The sequence below is a fragment of the Ciconia boyciana genome, chromosome 2 (genome assembly GCF_034638445.1).
Source record: "Ciconia boyciana chromosome 2, ASM3463844v1, whole genome shotgun sequence".
Taxonomy (NCBI): domain Eukaryota; kingdom Metazoa; phylum Chordata; class Aves; order Ciconiiformes; family Ciconiidae; genus Ciconia; species Ciconia boyciana.
Window position 1 is genome coordinate 13,184,681 of NC_132935.1, and position 25,876 is coordinate 13,210,556.

At 42.5% G+C, this 25,876-nt stretch overlaps 1 protein-coding gene across 1 annotated transcript; it reads left to right on the forward strand.

Annotated features, from left to right (window-relative positions):
• Positions 1-25,876, forward strand: ANXA13 (annexin A13). The gene is made up of 12 exons (XM_072855055.1): positions 1-79; positions 1,742-1,848; positions 13,848-13,926; positions 16,430-16,524; positions 18,223-18,393; positions 19,064-19,097; positions 19,179-19,258; positions 21,180-21,248; positions 21,467-21,568; positions 23,515-23,590; positions 24,434-24,546; positions 25,751-25,876. The coding sequence occupies exons 1-12, from the start codon at positions 1-3 to the stop codon at positions 25,868-25,870; spliced, it is 1,125 nt and encodes a 374-aa protein (XP_072711156.1). The 3' UTR covers positions 25,871-25,876.

Sequence of the window (25,876 nt, forward strand, 5' to 3'; positions counted from 1 at the left end):
ATGTCAATGCTTGTTTTACTGAAGAGCAGAAGAGTTGCATCTTCTACACTCAGGCTGAGCAAAAATGGGCAGTTCACAAGTAAGTAGTTATTTAATTTGGATTGTCAAGAATGCAGCAACTTCCTGGTTTTATTTTTGTCCATTTTCACTTTAAAGGACATTAATACAGCTGCAAATGAAGATTTAACCTCAAAATCTACTTTAAGTGTGGGTAGGAAACTTGTATGTAGCTGCTAACGTTGCTTAATTGCAGTACATGAATAATGAAACTATTACTGTAACACACAGGTTCTGAGTGTTTTAATGCTCATTATGGCTTAGTTAAAAAGGGCAGCACTTTAATTTTGAGAAAAAGAAATTATGTGTAGGGTATCACGGGAAAACTAATTTTAGTTGGTTTAGCAAATTTGTGTTGGAACATTCTGAACACTAAAATAATTCCCTAAAGATGTATGAAAAGGTTCCTGTCCCAAAGGCCAACACTTTCAAAATTTGGTTAAGTTTATCTCTGAATAGTAGGGACAGGAGTAATCTCAAAGTGTGGTGCTCACAGAAGGGCCTGATTAAAATCCAGGTGTCAGGATTTACTACATCAAATTACCGTATGAGTTTTGACTGAGCCAATTTTGGCTAACATTTGGGTGTTTAATAATAAATATCTAAATCTGCATAAAGATATTTAACCTGACTGTCAAAAGTTTGTGTGTGGTAGCTGTGAATGATCAGTCCTTCTCAAAGTTAAGTAGCTTGTGCTGAAGAAGTTGGGGTTTTTTTAAAACTAATGGATAAAAGGCAATATTTATTCAGCAGCACATTTTCTCCTTGAATGCTGAAAACCTGCAGTTTTACAGTATGTATCCATAGAAGACAGTCTGTCCGCTGATACAGGCTAATGTTATGTTAGTTTCTCTAAGATTTATATTATTTTATTACATGACTATTTATTTAATTCAAATTCAACAAGGCCTTGAGAGATGCCGAGCATCTGCTGCTTTTGGACCGGCTCTTCAGGACATTTTCTCTGGCAGACTGAGCAAGAGAGCCTGTACCACTTGCGCAAAGCTCCAGCTACTAAGCCAAGGAGCTTTTGGTCTCCCTGTGGAAAGGTAGATGGCCCCATCTCCTCACCATCCTTTTGTGGCCTGGCTGCTTGCTTAAGGGGAGAGAAGCAAGCAGTTCAGCAACCTATCTTTGCATAGGAAAGAAGACCAAGAAGGCTCCTGCCATACAGCCCTGCGTGTCCACATAAGCACACATCGTAGGGTTGTTGGCAGGCATCTCCAAAGGGTCCTGACCCTGAAGACCCTTTCACTGGACACTACACTGAATGCAGTGTAGAGCAAGCATATTCAATTTAGGTTTAAACTAGCCAGTTGAGGTCTATCTATGGCAAGAGAGACCTCAGCACTGCATCTCAGGCAGGTTTAGCAGTTTTATGAGCTCTATGCTGGACTAGGTAGCCTGAACGTAGGTGCAGGACACCGGAAGTGTGCTGTAGGCTTCAGTGGACAGAGGTGTGAGCCCATGTTGGAACACAATCCCATGATTCAGCCCGTGACTCATCTGGGAATTGCATCATTCTGTGTTTGTCCCTAGGAAGTTACAGGCAATCTTGGAGAAATGCCTGCGTCTGTATCGGAGAACTGCTTCTGGAACAGCCTGAAAATATTCTTAACAGAGCTTTTCAGCTGCAGTTTGTTTTTTCTCCTAATCTCATGTTTTGCAGCCATAGGTTCATGAGTGTCTTATGTATTGTGTTTTTTACACCTCCAGAGCAAGTCTTACAGACTCACAGAGGATATACGGAAACCAGCCGTAGGGACTACCAGTTTGTCAGCAGATGACCCAGTAAGCATTTTTTTAATGAAGGATGAAAGGGGCACCGTAGTTTTGCAGCACATATTGCTGTGCTTTATGGTGGCTTTGGGAGGCACTGCAGTGCACAAAGGCAACTCCTCTTTCATGGTCAAGACTGACACTGGAAAGCTGGGTAAAACTGGGTTGTTTCGTTCTGTTGCGTACTGCATCTTTCCAAAATTTTGTCTGCTTTGAAATTTCAGAAGTGAAATTTTATTGAATAGCCCAAATTCTGCTGGGAGAAATATCAAATTAATCATCTGTGTCAAATGAGGTATTTTATTTGGTTCAATGGATTTAGGTTTTAAAACTTTTTAAAAAAATGTCATTATTCAATTAAGTTTTCACTGAAAGCTAAGCATTGGTCAAAGAAAAGGTTCCATTATGTGTGTGCTAAAATGGAACTTTTCAGCTGCATCAAAATGTCTCATTTTAAAATGGCGCTTTCATCAAAATTAGTATCTCCCTGAACATGTTAATTTGAACAAAAGTAACAAATTTTACTGAAAAAAAATGCTTTCAACAAAAAATTTCCAACCAGCTCCAAGGTGTACCTTTCTCTTAGAAACTGAGCTCTCAATTAAGAGCTGCACCTGATGCAACATTACAGCTCCAAATCTGCATATTTCCACGCTTTTTGCTCTCGGTCCCTTTTTCTACAGTCAAAGTTTTTGACTGCACATCCTTAGAGATTTAAAGTCTCTAATTATTTTCTCTGTTTGCAGTCTTGCATCAAGCTTATCTGTACTTCTGCTGTCTTCAAAATTACAAGTAGAATCAATCCACCTGAAAATCTGGGTAGCTGCTCTGCTGTCAGCAAGGTGCTTTGGGGACATTTTGGGAATAGCAGCAATGTTTTTGATGATATGATGGTTTGAAAAGTTTGATGGATTTTGACTTTTGTGAAATTGTGTAATTGTTTTTTAACCTTCTGTCTCTCAAGAATCCAGGAAGACTCTTCATGCATTATTCTGTTGTTCCCGGTGATGTTTGTGACTTGAATTAATCTGGGGGCTGGGCGAGTTCTTTGTTTTTAATTTAAACCACTTTTTGAGATTCTCTGGGACTCCCTTGAGTTTCATCTTCTCATTGTAAAGCAGCCCAAACCTTCTGCCAGGGAGGACTATAACATAAGAAGGTGGCAGGTTGTTGTGGGCCAGATGGTTTGAGAACTTGAAGGTAAAAAAGTAAGTATAATGTGGAGAGCACATCTACCTGAGGTGTCCTCTTGGGGATAAGCTCACAAACATCACAAGGGCCTCTGTGTTGCCTCTGGACATTTCTATCCTTGTAGAAATTTTTCCTTAGTACAAGTATTATTTACCACAGCGTGATTTTATTATGTCATCACAAAGCTTAACAATTGCTATTTGTTGCTTCCCCTGGCAGACCAATATTCGGTGACAGTCGATTCTTGTTCAGTCCCTGGCCATAAGCCCACAGTCAGCAGAAGACAGAAATACCTTCTTGTTCAGCCACCCAACACTGGGGAAGAGCTGTGGCAGATTCTTTTCGTTTCCATGGTCCCCTTTTATCCAAGATATTTGCTGTTCCTTTTAGGTCTGAGGCTGCCCTGTGAGTGCAGCTGTGGTAGGTGTTAACAAGCATCTACCCATGAAAAATTTATGGTGTGTTTGTGGCAAAAAAAAGAACCCATCTGAAGTATCAAAGGGTCATTACATTTATGTTTTACATAATGTAAACAGGTCAAACAATTATGTTTTACAAAAACATAAGAAAAAATCAAAAATATCTGGACTCTAATGTTCTTCTTTTTTCAACATTTTTAGTATATTCTACCAAGTTCTGTTGTTACTATCCAGAAAAATTACCCTCCCTTCATTGTTAACTATGCGTACTGACTGAAACAATGGACTGATTACTGCTGTGCTGGGTGACTCAGCTGACCTGGGAGTATCTTGAGACTTCCTTCACCCTGTGAGGTGGAAAGGAGTTAAGACACAGACACTTCCAAGTTCAGTAGACACAGTTGGTTTGTCGGACACTAAACATGAAATGTCTGTATAGTAACGGCCCTTCTATGTGTCTATGAATATATAGATGGTGTTTAGATAATGTATCTTGCAGAGGAATGTTGTAAAAACAATGAAGGGACCAAGGGGAGAAGCATGTAATCTTGGAGCTTCCCTGATGGGGTGCAACATCCTTCCAGTTCTTCTCCTTTTAAATAATTCAGCTTTAGAACACATAAAAGAGTCAGCATGATGTTCCCAAAGATTGTGTCCATGTTTTTCAGCCCTGTGTAGGTATACTTAAGTCATGCTAGCTTTCATGCTGGCATACACAAGAATTTACTTCAGTTCCATGAATGGTAACTTACCAAAACTCATCATAAGTCTTAGTTGAGGTAATGAGTGTAAAATTCTTAATGAAACATAAGAACACATGAGCTATCTCTGTATGAGTATGCAAGTCAGAGATTTGGTATCTCAGCTGAAAAAAAGGCAGAATATGCCAGTTTCCAGTAATTTTAGTTATCATTATCCCTAATGGCCCAGCATACAAAGTGTTTTCCAACCAGGCATTATGGTCAATAAAATAAAAGGAGACAAGTCCACCCCAGCGTAACAGAGAATTATTCCAGACTTGGAATCCTAGATTTGTCCTTGGTGAATAAAGCCATTTGTTTGCTATTTTTTTGTGGCTTCCATTTGCAAGATAAGTATTAAAAGGAAGTTATGTGAGGCATGACTCATGACTAAACATGGGCATGGTGTCTCTGGAGATTCCTAGCATCCTTTCCTGCTTCGGCTTCAGCTGCCACATCCGGGGAGTCAGGTCCCTGTCAGCCTTGTGTCACCTCTGCCAGCCCCACGCAGGTACTGGGTGCTCTGGCACGTCTCAAAGGTGTGTGTGTTTAAGCAGATGAATTGAGCCCTTTAGAAATAAAAGCTGCAGTTTTGCAACTTTGGCATTCCCACTGCATGGTACCCTGCTAGCTAGCTGATTTTAAATGCAATCTGCATTAAGAAATTCCACCAGCCACAAGAGGGTTTGGACACATTAGAACTGGACAATGTAAAATTCAGCCATGAGACAACCCCCTCCAAAAATTCTTTTCTCTTCATTGTGGAATTCTCTTTTGTGGTGATGAGCATGAATAAATTGAGTGGATAAAAAATTAGCCATAAGCTAATTTTTTATAATAATAATATTAAAAGGTACTTAGAAACGGGAGGGAAGTTTTAGGATAAAGATGGTTTTAATTTTGCAGTTTAAATAACTGTCAGAGCAATTACCTTCACTTTTGCCACTTGTTTGTAATAGGAAAAAGTAAATATGACTAATTCTATTAGGATCTTGTAGTCACTGTAGTTTTGGTCTCAGATGTAGAAAATAAGGTTATTTGCACCTCTCAGTTTGGAAAGAGTCCAGAGTCATTGCAAAGGCTGTTGAGTAATGAAGTCTAATCTACATGACTTACATATATTATATTATCCAGTATAGACTTCATATAGAAATCGTTTTGTTCTTGATAGCTACAAATTGTCAGCAACAAGCTAGCCTGACAGTGTGTGTTGCTGTCGTACAGCTGTTAGACCTAAAACAGCTGTAAGGATTTGGGAGAGTGACAGCCTGCCTGCCAGATGGCGGATGGCATTCGGAGACGCTGATACCATTTTCTGAGCAGTCAAGGAGGCAAGATGGCAAATTTCCAGTTACATATTGTGGTTGACTGAGAAAATTGCTCAAACAAACAAAAATGACAGGTACCTTTTACAAAACAGCAGAGGAAGAAACCTTGTGGTCAAAAGGACACACATAGTCCTTAAGGTAGCACTTGCTAATTGACATACGTGAAGAAGTATCCCCAACCCCATCTTTTTATTACCATAGCCCAAACCCTGGTGCTTGCTGATACTGCACCGCTGCCAACATGCCACAGCTGTTCATTTCTGTTTGATTTTAAATGTTAGCGCCCATCTACTCTGACCTGTGTGCTAAAAGTCTTTACATTTCACATAAATTCCTGCCTGAATAATTGAGCCCAATTATTTGAATTTCACTGAAGAAGAGCTTGCAGAAGAACATCTTTCTTTGATGCAAGGATGATAGGAGATGGTGAACCCACCATCCGCTCATGACCAGATATCCTCACCCCTGAACAGCCTTTCCTAGTTAGATGAGACCCGACCTTGCATACCAGTAATTGCTCTTTGTTTCTTTTGCTTCTCCACTATATTGAAAAGCTCTAATATTTGGAAGTTTTTCTCACGGAAGTACCTATACACAGAAATGAAATGGGCTTTATCTGCTTTTCTGCCCTTTCTGATTGATGGTCTGGAGCTTTCTGAGCAAGTCACCCTTTTATCCCCCAGGAATATTTGCAGCCCTGTGCCAGGCTGGCTGACATGGCCAGGAACAGGGCTGTGCTGGTGTCCCAGGGCCTTGCTGCCAGAGAAGGCAGCCACAGGTCACCAGACCCCATTGCCAGCTTGCCCCAGGGCCCTCATACATCCCACAGCAAAGCCAGAGGCTCCTGGTGGAGGGGCGATCCTCTGCCTGCCAGCTCCGAGAGCTCTCCCCCCCACAGCTCTGAAATGTGATGTGTGTCTCCAGGCTCTTTGCCATGGGTGAGGGAGGTATGTCGCTTGTCAGGCAGGTTGGATGCTACTGCTGAAATGGCTTTTCCTCCTCTCTGTTGATGTTCATTCCAGTCTCAACTGCATTTTTAAGTGACACAAGCAGGAAGATATATTTTCTATTAGGAATGCATAGGTTTAAAATAGGGTGACGTTATTATATAAGAATAATATACATTATATAGTGGTAGGAGGCTGTGACTATTCTTGTTATGCTCATACCTTCTGCTATGATCCAAAAATTGACCCAGTTCAAAGGGGCCTAAAGTAGCATTACAATAGGTTGAAAAAAATGTTATGACTGGAAATGTCTGTTTTAGTAAATCAGACTATTCATGAAGTACAAACGTAGCATCATGTTTTCAGTCTGTCTTTGGAAGTAGATCAGAATCAAAATACAGCAGCCTTCTCCCATGTTTGTTCTTGTATTTTATTCTCAACACACGGAAATGCTTGAAAATTATTGATGAGATTTGGGCTTTTTGTCACTAAGACTGTCCCTTTGGGTGGGAGTTCAGTTTGTTCTGCTAACAAGATGTTATCCTGGCAACGTGTGACATACTAGAAGACTAAAACCACAAGATCTAATGTGGTTTGCCCTTTTTAGTGCAAACATGCCTTTTTTTTTTTTTCCTATCCAATACTGTTAGTCTAGTTAACCTTGGATTCCAGTTGTATTATAGCTCATTAAAGGTTTCTGCCAGGATAAATAATTAATCTTGAGTATATGTGTGTTGATAAAAAATTAATCACATAGGTGCTTATTTGCCAAAAGCTTTCTTCCATGATCATAGTATATTAGATACAATTTAGATAACTAATACAGTTAGATAACTAATGAGATTAACACCCCAGTCCTGGCGTTTATTATGCTAACAAGATGACTAGATGGTTTGGGACATTTCTTGGTAGACAGAGAAAATAAATTTTCCTCTCCACACAAAAGAGGAATACAGAAAATCATAGAATTGGAAGGCACCTTGAGATGTCAGCTCACTTATCCATTGCCTACAGCAAGATCAGCTCTGCCCAAACCAGTCCTGACAGCTCTAGCAGTGCTGAGCTGGAGGAGAACTGGTTCATTAGTTGGAGACAAGGCTCCCCAAAGGTCTTTGAACTGGTGACTCAGAGACTGTGCATGGTGAGAACTGAGAAATCTCAACAGGTTCCACAGTTTCCAATCTGTGATGGGTTTTCAATTGTTTTGGCTTGTCTGGTTTTTGTTCTGGCATTCCTGTGCTCACCTTTGGGACATTATGGATCGTTTGGGGCTTGGCTTGGCAGTGTGTATATATCTGTTACCCCAGCTAAAAATATTTGAACCCACTGGACAATTTTCAGATTAATTTACCAGCAGGGTGTTAAGTCTCAAAACTATTAGGTGCCTGTTACGTTTCTTGAAAATCTTGAGAAGAGACTGTATTAGATATCCCCTGAATGAAAGACTGAGGCATGAGCTCAACCCTTATTAGACACCAGAGAATCCACACAGTGATGTGCCATTATGCCTGTGCCCATCACAGGAATCACTTCACCTGCAGTAGGCAGTAGAGGCACTGAAATCAGCCATCCAGGAGATGTAAATCTGTGGGAAACCAGGCAGAGGGGTTTCTGGTGCTCACCTGCTTGGTAGAAAGGAGAGCTCAGATTGTTGCATATGGAACTCATTTATGTAAATTCTTTTTTAAATGGTGGTTTTCTCCAATGCATTTTTAGAGCAATATTAAATGTATGTGAAGAATAACAAAACTGGTGAAATAGCTGGGGCTTGATTCTGTTGCCCATCTCCAATAACCACTGGAGATGCCCTCGGGTATGTGAGATATCTGCACAGGTTGACAGATGCAGGTCCCACAGGAGACCAGTCATTTCTGACAGGCAGCAAGCAGCTTACCCTGGGGCACCTCTAAAAGCACCAGATACCTATGTTTAGACAACTGAATACTGCCCAAAATTTTATTCCAGACTCCACTCACGTGCAGTAGTCAGCGCTGTAAAGAGCAGGGCTGGGTCAGTCTGCCCTTTCTATGTGCTGCCATTTTGAGATTTAATTTTTATTTTGGTTAAGCCAAAGAAAAATAAAAACAGCAACCAAAGAGAAGCTTGAAATTAGACATCCACTAAATAAAGCACATAAAATGAACCTGGCAAAAATGGAGACTGGGGTAAGCACTCAACATCCCTGGATCAATCCAGCCCTTTTTAGAGCTCTGCCCATCGCTATTAGACCTGTATCTCAACTGCTCTGGTCAGCAGCCACATTCCTGCTGGCTCTTCCTAGCGATTTGCTTGTAAGGGTCTGCGTCTGCATTTATCCATGCACATTATCAGCATCGATCTGTGTTAGAGCTGCAGAGGGTGAGCACTGTCAGCAGCGTCCCAAGCAGCTACCCCTTCTGTTGTTTTGACATTATTCCTCCATAAACCAGAGCGTGGCTGTGGCATCTGCTTGAGATGACGGAAATGAAAAAATAGCTGTGATTGCTCAGCTGCATTATCAGCTATTTTCAGGTAGGGTATGTTGCCTCTCTTTTGCAATACAGGAAGCTACCTGGCATGCTCATGGTAGTGTTTCTTCTGTTCTTGTCTACTGACAGATGAGCACTTTGTATCTTCTGCAAGCTTAATTGTCTTTAGCTCAAGGAAGATATTAGATTTTGTCTTCAGAAATGTCTGAAATATATTGCAGCATCCCACCAATTCTAACTACTGGTGCCTTGAATCCACCAGAGCTCTTATTCGCCCTGCCACCATGCCTGTCTTGATTTTGCTGACCTTTTTGTTAAACTGTTTATATGTGCACTGTAAGGGCTCCACATGCTGAAATATCAAAGAACAATCTCCAAATGCTTCTCTAAGCATTGCAGACCATCTTCCACTGTAAACTCATCTTACATCTCCTTAAAATCAAATGTAATTTACAGTAGGAAAAACTACTTGGTGTGCTTTACAACAAGGTAGAAGTGTTAGTTTTAGATCAGTTATAATCTATCCAGTTTAATAGAAATAAATCTGTGGCAATTCTAGCCAAAGCTGCAAGGGAAATGATTGTTATCTTAGAATATGCTTGAGTGAGGCAAAAACTGTTTAAGCTAAGGACCGCTGTTGGCAGAAAAAACAAGTGGACACAGGCCATGAATACAGCTAGACTGGAAGTGAAAAGAGGATTTCTTACCACCAGAACTCTGGCGACACTAATTAATATAGAAGTATTGAAGAGAAATGTAGAAGAAAACGGAGTAACAGAGCAGATGGAGCTGGACCAATTTATGAGACCAAGTTCCCTTACATCCTATGTCCCACTGCAAAATTTGTATGCAGTCTCTCCACCTGATATTTCAGACTCCACATCACACTATCACCAGAATTGCTGTAACACTTGTAAGTCATTAACTACTCAAATCTAACCTAAGATCCTAACTCTAAAACAAGAACTGTATTAAAGTGATTCTGCCCATATTACAAATGTTACAAATGGTATTAAACATCAATTTCTTTTGCCATTTGTCCCTTGCAGGAAAATCCACCTGTCAAAATCCACAGGGTAGGAAGCAGTACTGTTCTGAAACAGCTCTCCCTCTCCTGCGTGGGAAGGCTGTGTCAGTTGGCAAGAACAAGGCTGGGACCCAGCAGGTAGTGAATTTTAACCAGAGCTTTCCAGATGACGCAGGAGTTGGCCTTGACAGTCACTTACCCAAAGTATCAGATTTCTTATCTATAAAGCTGATGCTAGTATTACACACAGTCCTATAAGAATGGTATCTCCCAGGCACATCATTTAATGTTTTACAGTGATTTATTTGAAGAGGGAGGCTTCTTCTGGTGCTTTAAAACAAATGTGTCCTGAACATCATTAAGAAACAGGCCTTCCTTCCCTTCCACATGATTTTCCCCTTGAAAAGAAATACATTTCTTTATTTATGTCTTTATAAATCCTCATAAATCCACAATATTCTTTCAGTTGCTGGTGCTACCATTTTCCCACCTGTTGCAACTGTGGTACACACAAGCACAACAACTACAATGACAAGTTGCACCTAGGAGTTAGGGACTCGCTAAAACCTGAGCATAACTGAGCAGCCATCAAAGGCATAAGAGAGCAAACCACTCTCCCGAACTCCTGTAATTACATTATCAGGACCCGGTGCATCTGATAGAGTTGGGGCAGTGGGAGCTGCGGAGGCGGCAGCATTAGCGTGATAAGGGCAATACCCACAGCCCAGCACTGCTGGTGGGTAAGGCAAAGCAAAGTACAAAGCAGCTCCTTGCCTTTGGGTGTTTGTGTAGGTGTTTCTGTCCAGGCTGAATGACTGAAAAGTGGGAGGGAATGCCAGACGAAGCCTTTTTCCTCTCAATTCTCAACACTGCATCTTCTGTCCCAGGTCAGAAGGAAGTGAATGTGGAGCAACGGTTCTCAACTCATATTGTTGGAGTGAATTTGAGGGTCTATAAATTAGAATAGCACTTGGATACTACAAAGTAGTCAAATCTATGCATTTGGTATGTTAGCACTTTGCTCTGTATTTTGTGCTCCAGAATTGTCCCTTGTTTTGCTGATTTTTCATCTGCTTCCCTGGTCCTTACCCTCACAAAGAAATGCTTTGCAAGCAACTCTAGAATAACTTCAGTACTGGCTGCTTAACACAGACAGCAGGATCAACTGTATGAGTGGCATGATGATCTGAAAAGCATACTAACACTATAGAGCCAAAATAATGATAGCTTAATGTCACTATCGTTTACTCCATTCAGATATTGTACCCTGTTCCTACAAGCAGCTTTCCACATGGCTCAGGGGAAAGGCAGGGATACTGTCTCTCCAGCTTATAGTGTCCTTTGGGATTGCTCCAGGGTGAATGATACAGATGCAAGTAATTGGGAGCGCATTACCCAACATAGTGGTAACTCTGACAATACTACCAATCATATGTTAAAGTATGGACTGAAGTGTTTAAAAACAATTTGCATGTTAAACTTGGTATTATGGAGAGGGGAAAACCATACTGGCACCACACACTGCTGTCTGCGAGGCACACTTGATTGAACAGGCAGCAGAGCATCCTCCTGAATGCTATGCCATGATGCTCATTGAATCCGCCACGCGTTGAAGAGCACTTGGACCACGCTCCTTGTGTCAACACCGTGCCTGTATGACTCTCCAGCAGAGAGGCCCATTGTGCATGCAGAATTTGCATCCTGGGGCTGTATATCCAGAATAGACTTCATTGTATTGTGGGATCCCATTATTGTGTTCCCCCAAATTCATTACCCTCCGAGTCTGGTTAGCTGTCATTTGTTTTGGTATCACAGAGAACAAAGGTGAATTTTGTTCTCACAAGAATGGAAATGAGGGTATAGCAATCAGAAAAGAAGAATGAAATTAGAGCTGCTTAATTTTCAAGCATGTTGTGCAAAAAGATATCTTTTGTACATGATTCCACCAAAGGAGAAGCATGTACACCCTATCATAATAGAAAAATGTGAATGCAATTCATTTTGGATAAAGGCAGTCATCAGTGCATCTGTTTTCTAACTTTGTGCTTTTCCCTTTCCTTTTTGACGAAATTCCTGAGAAATTTCAAGACCATTAAGTAAAATCTCCCACTAGAAAATATGTTACTTATATGCATCTATTTCCACCTTATTTGAAAAGTTGAGAGAAGCATGTGTGTGTGTCAGAGCATACAGTGAGATATGTTTACAAGCAACATTTGTGATCATGATGTGGCAATGAAAGTGTTACCTTGTGCTGTAGAGACCAAGAGAAATTACTGCATTGTTATTGTACCTTACTACTTGCTATTGTTGTAAAAATAACTTTCCATTTCAGTGAGATGGCTGCACTACAGCAGCTACCATCAGCAGTAAGTTGTATCCTAGCTGCTAACTGCATTAGAAAAGCCAGGTACCTAAATGGTCTTTAGTCTGTCACAAAGGTACATTGGTAAAGCAGTGTAGGGACTGGATTTGGGTTTTCTCCTTGAGAAAAGACCCTTTGTCTTTGACAGACAACTCCTTTATCCAGAGCTGTAGCTCTTCCACCAGAGCTAGTAGATCACAGCATGAAACTTTTGAACAATACCAACTAATATACTTCCAGGCTATATCTATACTTGTAAATGAAACAGTTTGTTCTCTGGCCAGATGGGTATGTGGCAGAGCATGGCCCACAGCCATATGCCTGAATTCTCTTTATCCCACAAGCAGAATGATCTTGTGCCTAACGTCTTTCAGGAATCGTCTCTGCCCTGTGCTATCCCCAAAGACAAGGAGGCTAATCAGCCATTTAGTCTCTTCTGCTCTTCAGTAGGATGGTGGCATTTTCAGAAGGGCTTAAAAGCAGACTGCCATTCCCTGGGGTATCATAACCCTTAATTAACAGTGGTAGTGCCAGTGCATGGCAGCCCTGCAAAGCATATAGCCTGATCCACATGTTGCTATTTGAATGGAAATGCCAAAGTGCTTGCAATGCCCACTTAGACCCCCCACCCCGAGTACGTGGTGTGCAAATAGTTCTAATTTATTTAGGAGCCTAGGACCTATTTTCCAGTATTATTTTAGAGTCTAGGCATTTAAAAGATCTGATTCATGATATTAGACAGGTTAAAACATTGCTGACCTCCTGGTCTCAGATGTTTCTATCCTTGTCTGAGAAACAGCAGAATAGAAGAATAGAGGGTGTACAGCAGTTCAGCCCTTGTGATTCACAGCTTGTCAGATTAGTAGGAGAGGGCATGGTTTTCTGTTTACGTTGATATGTCAGGCTGTAAACTGCTGCTGTGGTTGTGGACTTTGAGCTATTATCCCCCATAGATTTAGCTCAAGGTAACCAGATGTAATATTTTGGAAAAAAAAAAAAAAAAAAGTCAAACCACCAGCTTTATCATGTTATTTATCCCCAATTATCTTGTTTGCATGAATGCATCAACGCAAGAAAGGTTTGCAGGACCAGTTTTTATTCAGCCAATTGGGATTGTAAGCTCCTAGTACTTACAAACATAGTGCAGACATGGGGCATGGTTCTGTATGCATCTGATAAGGTGTTTATATTGGCCTATTGTTAACGTGGTACAAATAAATAATATTTGATCTGGCATGAAGATGCCTAGTATGAAGTTACTACCTTTACATTATTTGAATAAGCCTGAACTGGCAGAACAAAGTTCTGTAGGATCAGCACCGTGTGTCATGTGGTGACAGCTATTTGTGGACCGATTCTAGGAGCCCTAGTGACAGATACAGTATTTCAGCAAAGCCCAGCATGAACTTCACAGTTTAGATAATATGAACAAAGATCAAGCAAGAACCTGGCCCAAACTGCTGCCATTCGGGGAGACTAACACAAAATTGTTTCCCATGTATCTGTTGTGTCTCTTGTTTTCCCAGTCAACCAATAAACGCCATCATCATGGGTTTGATGCAGACCGAGATGCCAAGAAAATACATGGCGCCTGCAAAGGAGCAGGTAAGAAAGCTCTTGTTTTTTATACAAAGGGCAAGTCAAGATTATAAAGAGTTTATATATAAACTTAGGGCAAAACAACTGATTCAACCAGTTTCAGGTAATCTTCATGCTTTCTGTCACTTACTGACTCAAAGAACATGCACACCCATGAAGTTTTATATGATTAAGATAAATGGGAAGGGAAGCCAGTTTGTTCCTCAAAGACTGGTAAGATCTAGGTTGATAATTGCTTGGCTTCAGGGGATTGGGATAAACATGATATTTGCTCCCTGCGATAGGAACATCCAGCTGTTAAGGCTGATATGACAGTCACGGGGTCACGTCAGATTAAGGTCATGGTTATATGTCCTTTCCCAGGCCTTCAAGGACCAATCAAAACTATCACCACCTCTATATAAGCTCTTCAAAGCTCACTGCAGCTCCATCAGCTGAAAGGAATATACAGCGGTCCTCAATCTGCATCAGTGATTTTTAACCAAAAATACTGGCTCTCACCATCTTCTAAGGTAGTTTAAAGTAAGCTGCCTGACTGTGCACTGATGTGAATGAGAAACGCACAGTGTTCATGGGATCCTCAGGTTCGTGGAGGTGACGATGTCTGGCAGAGGAAGAACAGCCAAGCAGCTCATGAGAGCAATAAGTTATTAATCCACTCCAGGCATTTGCACAGTAAACATGTATTTAAGCATTTCTTCCTGGTGCAGAATTGACATTCAGGATCAGCTAGTTAAGTGCCTGAACTTTAGGAATTGTTTGTCCCCTATCAACTGAGCCCCCTCAAGACAGTTCCCCAGAGGACTCTCCTACTGAGAGTAACCCCACATTGTCAGATAGCAGTGCATTTCCTTCTAAAATTGGACCGTGCCTTCTGTATTGGTGCTAAGCAGGAAGAACTAGACAAGATGCCCTAAACTTGTCCTGTATGTACCTGGTGGTGATATGCAGGGATGAAAATGCATCAGCTGCTGCTGAATGCCAATATCATTTGTACTTTTATCGTTTGTACTGGTGGCTCCTCAGAAACCCTTGTTGGTCCCTGCTCCCAAGAGCCTGCGATGAGGCATGGCACAAAGCCCAGTAGGTGGATGCAACAGATGGAAGACCACAAGGAGAGCATGGGGCAATGTCCACCAGCATGACATGCATGCATCAGCAGACCTGGCATACAGCTTGATGCCTTTGATCAGCCATCTAAACCCTTTATATGCTATGGGCATTTTGGCAGTCTCCATCACATGCAGGGTCATAGGTCCCTCCTGAAATATGTTCTCCATTTCAAAACCTGTCTTGAAGAAATAATGCCTGAGGCAAGCTGCTGGCCCTGAGATGGAAGTGCACCAGATCATGTGTGTTTAGATTGGATATTAGGAAAAATTTCTTTACTGAAAGGGTGGTCAAGCATTGGAACAGGCTGCCAGAGAGGTGGTGGAGTCACCATCCCTGGAGGAGTTCAAAAAACGTGTAGATGTGGCACTTCAGGACACGGTTTAGTAGGCATGGAAGTGTTGGGTTGACGGTTGGACTAGATGATCCTAGAGGTCTTTTCCAACCTTAATGATTCTATGATTCTATGATTCTATGTTAATGCAATAGCTACTCTATTGTGTCTTCCGGGCATCCAAGTAGCATCGCTGCAAGTCCTGTCCCATTAGCCACAAACATAACGAATGCCTTCCAGCAGCTTTGTTTACTGCAAACATCTGTTTATATGGCTGAGGGCAAGAAAAGTACAAGAACAAGGTCATTGCCTTTAGTAAGCTGCTTCCATCCATTGCATGTTACAGCTCAAAGCTGCCCGAGGGCTTTCTCCTGGGGGGATGCTGGTGTTCAGTTCCCCTGTGGGTTCCCAGGAGATGCAGCTGCTGCAGTGCCCATCACCGGGACACCCCATGCTCCCACTTCACTCTCACTTACTTTTGCCAAGCAAAACAGCATCAGCAGAGACTCAGTCCATGAAGGCTGGTTCCTGCTCCTCTTCCTGACTCCATTTAGCACAAAGCACAACCCATTTTGTACAGGCTGTACATTCCGGCTGTGGGTTAATGAAGCTGATGTAAATACATCTTCACCTACCCCGGCCTCTCGCCCCACACCGTTCGTTCTGTTGTGCCAGCACACGTGTTCGCACACTTAATGAACTGGATCTGGTGGCTGATCCCTCGGGCCTACTCAAACAAGCATTGCCACCAAAAATGTGTATGTCAGCCTACGGGCACTGGCATAACCCTGATTTTAGGAGCAGTTTCTGACCTTCTGAAAGAGAAGACTCAATTTCCCTGATAAAATATGAATGACACAAGATGGTGAACTTTTATTTCATGGTCTGAACATTGTAGCACACTACAGTTAAATATATCCTCAAAAGGATCTTAGATGCTACAAATCCTAAGTTAGCACAGTGGGGATAGATGTATAGTAATTTTTTTCTCTTTAGAGATGATGTTTTCTTTTCTCTGCATTAGATTCCTGATAAAATAATTCCTATGCACAACTTCTTTTTCAGGAACCGATGAAAAGAAAATTATTGAAGTCTTGTCGAGTCGAACATCGGAGCAGAGACAACAAATAAAACAGAAGTACAAGGCTCTATATAGCAAGGTATTTCAAAATAAATGGCCCCTCTGTTTCAAACCGCATGCCTGCTAGAAATACAGCCTACAGGCCTCTGCTTTTGAAAATATCAAGGGCACAGTGGATTTAAGGAGGACACCAGTTAGTTTCTGATTCAGCAATTTATTTTCTCTCCTAAAATACCAATTATGTTTCTAATCTTAGGCCTCAGAGTCTTCTTGAAATCAGCCTTAACCAGATCAGAGCATTTTAATCAAAGTTGGGAGAGCTAGAAAATAATTCATAACTGAAATAAAAAGTATTTCAGCTTGTGTTCATCTTCAGCACATTCAGAAAAAGGAATTAATGTAAAAGGGAAATTTTAAGTCAGAATCCCTCTCAGAACAGATGCAAATTCAGAGGAACTATTTGATCTTACATCATTATATTTTTCTTGAGTTTAATAGACGTAGTACTGATTTCTTCCAGTGATGAAGTAGAATACCCGTTGTAAAACTGAGAAGTCTCATTGGGCACTTGATTTCTGGAGGAGGAACCGTAGACTGCCTTAATGATTTTGTGTGTAAGAAAAATAAAGCTTCCAATACATTATTTATGTAAACAGCTGAATCCTGCAGAGCTTATTATTAAATTGGTATTTTCTTAAGGTCTGCTTGCTCATTAGTCATTAATCAATGTTAATAAGACAGGCAGCACTGAACCTGAAAGCCTTCTATATGTAAAACTTACAGCAAGCATGATAAAGATTTTGGTTGCATAAATACTATAGATTTAGTTCTATAATGAGGATTAATAAAAATAGGCATTAGAAATGAGCAAATGCCATGAGACATCCCGGTTACATCAGCACGGAGCAACCCTTCTCGCTTGCCTGGGCACCCTGAATCTCTCAGGAAGGAGCCACAAATTGTACCATTTCGCTCTCTTGTTGCTCCAGGAAGCAAGGTTCATGGTGCAGGCATTGAAACTGCTCCAACACCCATGTCAGCCTCTGACTTGAATAGATTGAGTGTTTACTTGCGATTGTGTAAGAGGGTATTTAAGAACAATAGATTTAGAGCTGGGCTTCTCGTTCGTTGTTCTGAACTTGTCAAGTACTTCCCATACTACAGGAAATGTTAACTCCAGATAGGACTTCAAATAAATCATCAGTAGGCATCCTTCTCAGCGTACATACACTAGCTAGTTCTCCTCCGGGGTTTTACTAAATTTTGAATTAAGTAAGTAGCTCATATCACAGAAGGTTGGGGGGCGGGTTTGGTGGAAAAAATGCTGATTGCTTGGTACCAAAGCACTTTGTAGAAATTTGTTGCTTTTTCCAGTAAGTCAATTTTAACCAAAACTGTAAGAGAAGTTTGGTAAGCTTGATCCCTTCTGTTGCAGCTCTTTCAAAGCAGGAAGTTTCTGCGTTGCATTTCAGAGTAAAGTCTCGTGTTAAGCTTTTAAAAACACTAGTTTGCATTTAATTAAACAAGTAAGAGTCAAAACTGGACTGATATTGGCTGGTATTTGAAGATGGGACCATCATTTCATTCAATCTGAAACAAAAATTTTTAGGTAATTTATTTTGCAAAAAAAATTTCCACGTATTTAAAGGTGGTTTTATGTTTTTGTCCCTTTTTGGTACAGAAGAAACTTTGAAATCATGAAATTCCCCAAAACAAATTAAGAAACCCTCTAATCACACCCCAGCTTTTGCGCTAACCCTTCTGACTATCCCTGCAGGATTTGGAAGAGGACCTGAAGGGAGACCTGAGTGGGAATTTTGAAAAGGCTGTGCTGGCTCTGCTGGACCTGCCCTGCGAGTACGAGGCCCGAGAGCTTCAAAAGGCGATGAAGGGCGCTGGGACGGATGAGTCACTGCTGATCGAGATTCTCTGCACACGAAACAATAAGGTTGGGACACCACGAGTGACCTTCCTTAGGTAGCAGGGCAAAGAGCTTGTCAAGAGCATCCCCCCAGAAGGAGGAGGAGGGATCAGACCAGCTTCTGCAGCTGAAATGCCTGTTGTCAGTGGTTGCAGCTATAACATTGCCATACCGGGGCTGAAACTCTTGCTGGAGTTCAGAGCAATATAATTCAAATTCCTTCCTTGGTTCGACTCATATCTCCCACGGATGGCACAGAGGTAATGCTGATGATAGAGAAATGCCCGGGTGCCTCTTAAAGGCTGCTTTGTCTGACTGTTCGGAGGTGGCTCCTGCTGGGTACAGGAATGTGATCCTCTCCAAAAAGCCCTTTAGCTTATGCCTAAACGCAAGTGAAACCAGAGGGACACCTGCACAAGTCAGGCATCCCTCGAAATGCTGTCCTGAACTGGGCTGGGTTTGAGTTGTGTCTCTGCGCTGCGGTGAGTCCCAGCATGGGCGGGGAATGGGAATTCGGCTTCTCCTCCCTCCACGCCTGCTACGCCTCAAGCAACACAGGCATGGTACTGACTTGCTGGGGTTTTGTTTGCTTCTTTATTTATTAATTAATTAATTTTTGTACTATTATTTATTTATATATAAGTATTTTTCCTTATTTATTTATTTATTTGCTTATTTATTTGATTTATTTGCCTAGGAAATTGTAAACATAAAGGAGGCATACAAACAGCGTAAGTAGTATTGTCTTTCAAACACCTTCATTTAAAGCTTTTATCACTGGGTGAACCCTCACAGATTTTTTTTCTCCACAGTCTTTGATAGGGATCTAGAGTCTGATGTTAAAAGTGACACAAGTGGCTCACTACAGAAGATATTAGTCACTGTGCTAGAGGTAAGGCTGGGGGCTTTTCTCTTATGCATCTACCTGATAGAGAAATTTCTTTTTCTCTATTCTGCCTACCCTGGGTAATCATAATAAGTATTAGCTGGTATTGATAATAATGTAATTATGATATGTAATACAATAATGAGGTAATTATAATAAGGAAAAGGCATTCTTCAGGATAAGAGCCTTCTATATTTATAGCTTTTTAATATAACTAAAGGAGTTATATACAATCAGATGTAATTTTATAAATTTCAATAATTTAAAGACAATAGCATTGTTTTATTACTATTTATACCACTGTAATGGCTAGAATACCCACTCAAGGCCATGGCTACATTATGCTGAATTTGGCCTAAAACAAGCAAATTCTGATTTCCATCTCAAATGAGGAATTTACAATTCAGATAGATACAGAAAAAGTAAGGAAGAGATGGCTGTTAATTTTCCATTCACAAAAAGAAGCATATTTTCCATTAGGGGACACTTTATTTTAAACCAGCTGCATAGAATCATAGAATCGTAGAATATCTCAAGTTGGAAGGGACCCACAAGGATCATCGAGTCTAAGTCCCTGCTCCTCACAGGACTACCTAAAACTAAATCATATGACTAAAAGAGCATTGTCCAGACACTCCTTGAACTCTGACAGGCTTGAAAAAAATTAACATCTCTTTAAAGACACAGTACAACTAAGAAGAGCGGGATCATGCCTAGGAACGCAATGTGGTGGCCAGTTTGAGCAGACAGCCCTTACAAATGAAAAGATTCAATAAATAGAAGCATCTTTAAAGACCTAACAGTCACATTGCTAAATACACCACAATTAGACTCCCATTTTGGAAAGCATGGATACATCTCTCTTCAACCTCTTGGGGTATATTTTCAGGATTGACAAATACATATTATTCATAGATTATTTTCATAGGTTAGTCCTTCATAATTTCTACCAGTGTTACATAGTTTCTACCAGAATTACAGTGTTAGTGAATACTCAGAGTATATAGGTTAGTCAGGAAAATATTTTGCAGTTATCAGGGCATATCCAGCACCACAAAAACCATCAGCACTTCACTGCAGGTACTGGGAACCTTTTTGCAGTAGCTGGATGATGGATACACTAACATTTCTCCTAAGGAACTTTGCAGTTTGAGCCCACGGTGCTGTACATACCCAGCAGCTCAGCCCTCTGGGGGTGAAACCAAAAGCAGTGTTGGGGCAGTCCTGCCCCAGCCCTGTCTGCATATTTCAGCTCCATTTCCCACCCCAACATCTGGCCATGCACACTACCACTTCCCACCAGTGGAAAAATACCCACAAAAAATGGCAGAAAGCAGAACCGAAGAACAAGCCAGGTGGGAAGGTACCTCTGGAGCTCCTCTGGTCCGACCCTCCTCAAAGCAAGGCTAACTCCAAACTCAGATCAGGTTTTCCTCTGATTTTGTTTTCTGCTCCAGACATGTGCTGGCTAGGGGAGGGAGCAGGAACACCCATGGGAAGGCAAGGAGGCTGGGGACAAGGGGGGCCAGCAGGCCAGCCTGCTGCAGGGGAGCATCCGCAGGTATGGTCTAATGCCGTACAGCTGCCCAGCCCCGATAGTCCCTTCCTCCTCCAGAGGCATCAGAGTTGCAGTCTCGTAAGGGTCCCAGCACACAGCAAATAAAATTGCGAGACAAACCCTACCATACAGGCTTCACCTCTAAAGCCAGCAAAACCAGGGGCTGTAGTAAATGTGAACAGACCGTTCAAAACTGTACCACCAAGTCCCGCCGTGCCCCATTGCTAGGCATTGTCAGCAGATGGCAGCAAAACTATAAACAAAATATTTGTGAGGGGCACAAGCTGACAATCTTCCCTTCCGCTATGAAATGTCACCAGCACTTGGTTTGCTTTTTTTTTTTTTTTACTGTCATGTCTTTTCCTGTAGGCAACCCGAGATGAGACCCAACAGGTCAATGCAGAGCTCGCTGAGCAAGATGCCACAGATCTGTATAAAGTAAGTGCAATTGTGGAAAAATCCCTGTTTGCCCCGTGCTGTGCAGCAGGGGCTGCCTCGGGGGTGACTAAACACACCAAGTAGGGGGGCAATGGCAGTGTAAGGAGATGAGCAAGGGGGGCAGAAGCTGGAGCTTGGTGGATCAAGGGCTCTGGTTGATTTTTTCTCTCTACTGTGAATAAACAAGCGCTTCAAAAAAATAACATGCAATCTTTAAGGCAGGAGAAGGCCGCTGGGGAACAGAGGAGCTGGCTTTCAATGTGGTCTTAGCAAAGAGAAGCTATAGTCAGCTGAGAGCTACTTTTCAAGCCTATGAAAAGGTGAGTTAATCTCTTCTGCGATGTGGGTTGCGTAGGGCCCAACATGTAGTTTGCAGACCCTACAACGACATGTAGAGCGGGCAATCCCTTATTTGCCATTTTAAAACTTCTGAATGCTTTAAGAATCTTGGAAAAACATTTCTATACAACTGGATCCTGATCTTATGGAAAGACGCATAGGGGATAACAGCTGCATCTTCTGCCAGTGAAGAACCTATTCCCCTTCATAACCCACACAAGATCCAGCCAAATAAATGTCACGATATCGTTTCCTTCCCACAGCTGCACAACAGTGGGTGTCCCTACTCCTGCAGCAGGACCAGCAAAGGGACAGGTTCACAAACTCCTGTCCTGAAGCAGGGTTTTGCTTTTCTGGTCTTTTCTTCTCCTTCTCCAAAGCAGAGCCTTGACAAGGTCTCTCTTCCTGATCCCCTTGCTTCACACACTCATATTGGCTGGGCAGAGGCGCATCTCCAGCCTCTTCCTCTCTGCCCACGCTGGGCAGACAGCCTGTGCAGGTACTTCACTGTACTCTCCTCTGTCTCCACGCATAAGGCAAAGTAGGTAGCAGGATCCCGGCTGTCTGGTACTTCTCCCTGTGTCACCCACCAGGGACATTTTGCTCATGCCTGGACCTGGAACCAACCTCCACTGAGACCTCTCACCTGGAAATGACCTGTGAAAGTCAAAGCAATGGGAGATCTAAGGTCCTTCTCGTGGCAGCAAGGTGAAAGCTCAGCAGAGACATTTATTTTCAGGAGAGGGTCCCCCCTCCAGCCTGTGGCTTATAGGCCTGAACATCCCTAGGATGACTCTGAGTTCATCAGAAAACTGTAACCCTAGGCACTGAAGATGAAAAAAAATCCAGTCAAGGCCATATTTCGGTGTCAGCACAATAAGGAACCCGTAGTTGGAAAAATGTTTGCAGCTTAATCCAAGTTTTGGTTTGTTGCTGGCAGGAGAACAAAACCAGTCACTAACTAATACTCTCTCCCTCAGAGTGGCCCAAACCCTGGGGGTTCAGTTAAATGGTCCGATAGCCAAGCTACCTTGGCTTTTTGATTCCTAAAGGCAAGCAGATCAGGTTGCCCAAACCGATCTACCACATCCTGCCTGGCTGTATTTGAAGTAGAAGTGGGCCAAGATTAGAGCCATGCAAACATCAGTCCTTCTCTGCATTTGGAAAGACAAATAGGGCCAGATCTAAACCAGGTTCAGGGTTTGCAGAACTTCAGCCCAAATCCTCAGAAGGTACCCCTTCCCGCCTTGTACCCGTGGTCTCCCAGCTCTGACCTAAGAGTCCACTAGAGTCTTGAACCATGCAGGGCCATCCTGATAGGCCAAACAGAGCAAAGTAAAAGGCTCTGAGGTTGACAAAGTTCACAAAAGTCAGGATAAACTCTGGTTTGAAGTAGCAGTCTGTTTTTCCCCTTTCCTACAGAATAATACAAAAACTTGGGAACAACTGCAGTGCTTGTAAACTTTCCCTGGGAAGCCAAAGACAATAAGTAACAAAACTTCATAGAGCTGGTAAAGCTCCAAAAAATTATCTTATTTGTGTGGGAGCCATCCAGAGCCTTTGATTAGAGGGGTTAGAGGAAGCTCGAACAGTTTCTCCTCACTAGGAGTCACTCAAGAAGAAGCTGCAGCTTCTTTGTCCTAGAAGCCCTCTGATACGTGCAACTGCTTGATTTAGGTTGTCCATCTCTTAATCATTGTGCCTTACCTGGCCACATAGACCTTTTTCTCTTGGTGCCAGTGGATCTGTGAGCACTTACACCAGAGAACTTCATTTGCCCTTGAATTACTCCCTTGGAGTAATTTACTCCCTTGGCTCTAAAGGATCTGAACTGGCCTTTTGCCATTGGAGCTGATGCTGGTTTTATGGCCGTGGGAGGACATGCACAGACAGTGGCTCTGATGCCCTCTTTTTGTTGTCCTCTTAGGTGTGTGGGAAGGACATAGAAGAATCCATTAAAAGTGAAACATCTGGAGATCTGGAGAAGGCTTATCTCACTCTTGGTAAAAAAAAAAAAAAAAAAAAAAAAGAAAAACGTGTCAAGAGCATTCTTTTCTAGTTCTTGCCATCATCTGACATTGGTTGTTGGGGGTCTCTGTACAGCCTGGCAACAGATGTCGAGATAGCCCTAAACTGAGCTGACATATCTGCCAGGAAAAGAAGAGCCAGTTTTCAGTAGTGATTTGGACCCCTTGGTTTTAGAAATAAAACTTGCCAGACAGCTCCTCTCCACGCAGCTAAATTATTTGCCCTCCAACACAGGATGGCCACCTCCAAGGTGGCTCTGAGGCCATGGCTGTTGATAACTTCCAGCGGATGCCTGGGCATCATCGGAAGCGTGCTAGCCAGCCACCACAGGGTCCTCAACAGCAATTTAGCATTGGGGATGACTGTGACCAGTATTTGAGCCTGTGCCCTGGCTCTGATTAGCTTACTGGTATTGCTGTTATCCTTCTGGATCTGGGCTCTCCCAGTTCTTGCCCCTGTGAGCTGTGGAGTGAGCATCTACCCTAAGAATAGATGGACAAGAGGAACTCCAGAGGGGCAAATGCTCGTTCTCATTCATTTCATTTCACTGTGGAATGGCAGAGTACTCAGTGCTGATCATCTCACTGTGTAAAATGCTTTCCCGTGGAGAAATGTAGGTCCCCGTTCAGACTCCAAGATTTCTCTTTGCATGCTGACAGGGGACCAGTCACAGAATAAAAGCCCTACCAGCTCATATGTCTGAGCATAAACCCTAGAGAGTTTCCTTTATTTCTTCCTTATTTATTTCCTTCTCATTGCGGGTGTATCACAAAGTGTAAATATACAAATATAATGAAGCCTCTTACTGTTTTCTCTAGTCAGCTGTGCCAAAGACTGCCCAGGTTACTTTGCTACACTTCTGCACAAGTCGATGAAAGGAGTTGGGACTGATGAGGAGACCTTGATTCGCATCCTTGTGACCAGGGCTGAGGTAGGGTACCCTGCAACCTGTAATACCTCACATCAGCTCTGGGAGAAATACAAATGCAGAGGGTATGGAGTGAGTCCTGGTAGATCACGTGCTCAGTCAACCCATATCAGCCCAATGACATCAGTGGTCACACTCTGCTTTTGTACCCAGGCAACTCTAATTTTGATATTGCATCTATTTCTGTTTTCAAAAGAACTACACCAGAAAGCATGCAGGCAATTTCAAGTGGAGTCAACTGTACCTGGTTACAACTAACCCATGGGGAGGTCTGGCCCCAATAGGATGTGTAGAAGTAAATTCCTAGTTAAGTAATGATAAAGCAGCAGTTCCCAAATTGAGAACTCCTTATAAAGACATGTTGCCAATTCTCTCTGATTTCAGCTGGGAAAAACAGATGGGGAGGAGGGAAGAAAAATAAAGAGCCGAAGGAGATAATTGTAATTTTAAAAAGCACAAAACTGCACAAGACATTTGAGATCTTAAACACAATCTTTAAGTCTTCCTTCCTTGTAAGCTAAGCTGTGTAGGTTGTAACCCCAGGGCTGTTTCAGTCTTGACACAGAGGAGGAGTCGTTCACAGGGACTAGGAGAGTGTATTTCTCAATGATTGGCAGTGTGAGAAATTAGGCGCTCTCTGTTAAGACATGGTCCAATCATGGTAACATTTAAAACCCTCAGTGATAAAGATCAGACCCGTGCCAATGGGTGCCTTTTCACAGGAAAGCTCAAGACATGGCGTTTAATGCTCCCCCCGTAGTAACCAGAAAATTACTTTTGTGGGTGGAACAAAACTCTCTTTTAGCCATACTCCTGGAAGTGCCTCCTTCCCTGCTTGCCACTACAGAGTGGCCTCAGGAGCTCGCAGCAACCTGTGTGAGTTTGTCCAGTACCAAGGCTGTGCCCGCATGGCACCACTGAGCGCCGGGCAGAGATGCCCCTGGCCGCCCCGGCACTGCTCTCCACACAGGCCCTTACCCCTCTTCGCAGCTAGCGTCCCCTCGCCACACCATCTGACATGGGCTTACCTCAAATCCCAATGTTAAACTGAAAGTCCTCCAAGATTTTTAGACCTCCTGCTTTCTCCTCTCCTCTTCCCACTGGGTGCGGTGGACCTTGGATCAGACCCCAGGGGTCCTGGTAGGAGCAGGGCATATTACTCAAAGCACGTCCCACTCTTCTAAAGAGGCTCTTGGTGTCTCCTTAGAGCGACCTGCCAGCAATAAAGGAGAAATTCCAGCAAATGTACAAGAAGTCGTTAGCTGAAGCTGTCCGATCTGATACCTCTGGGGACTTCAGAAAGTTGCTGCTGGCTCTTTTGCACTAAAAAGCC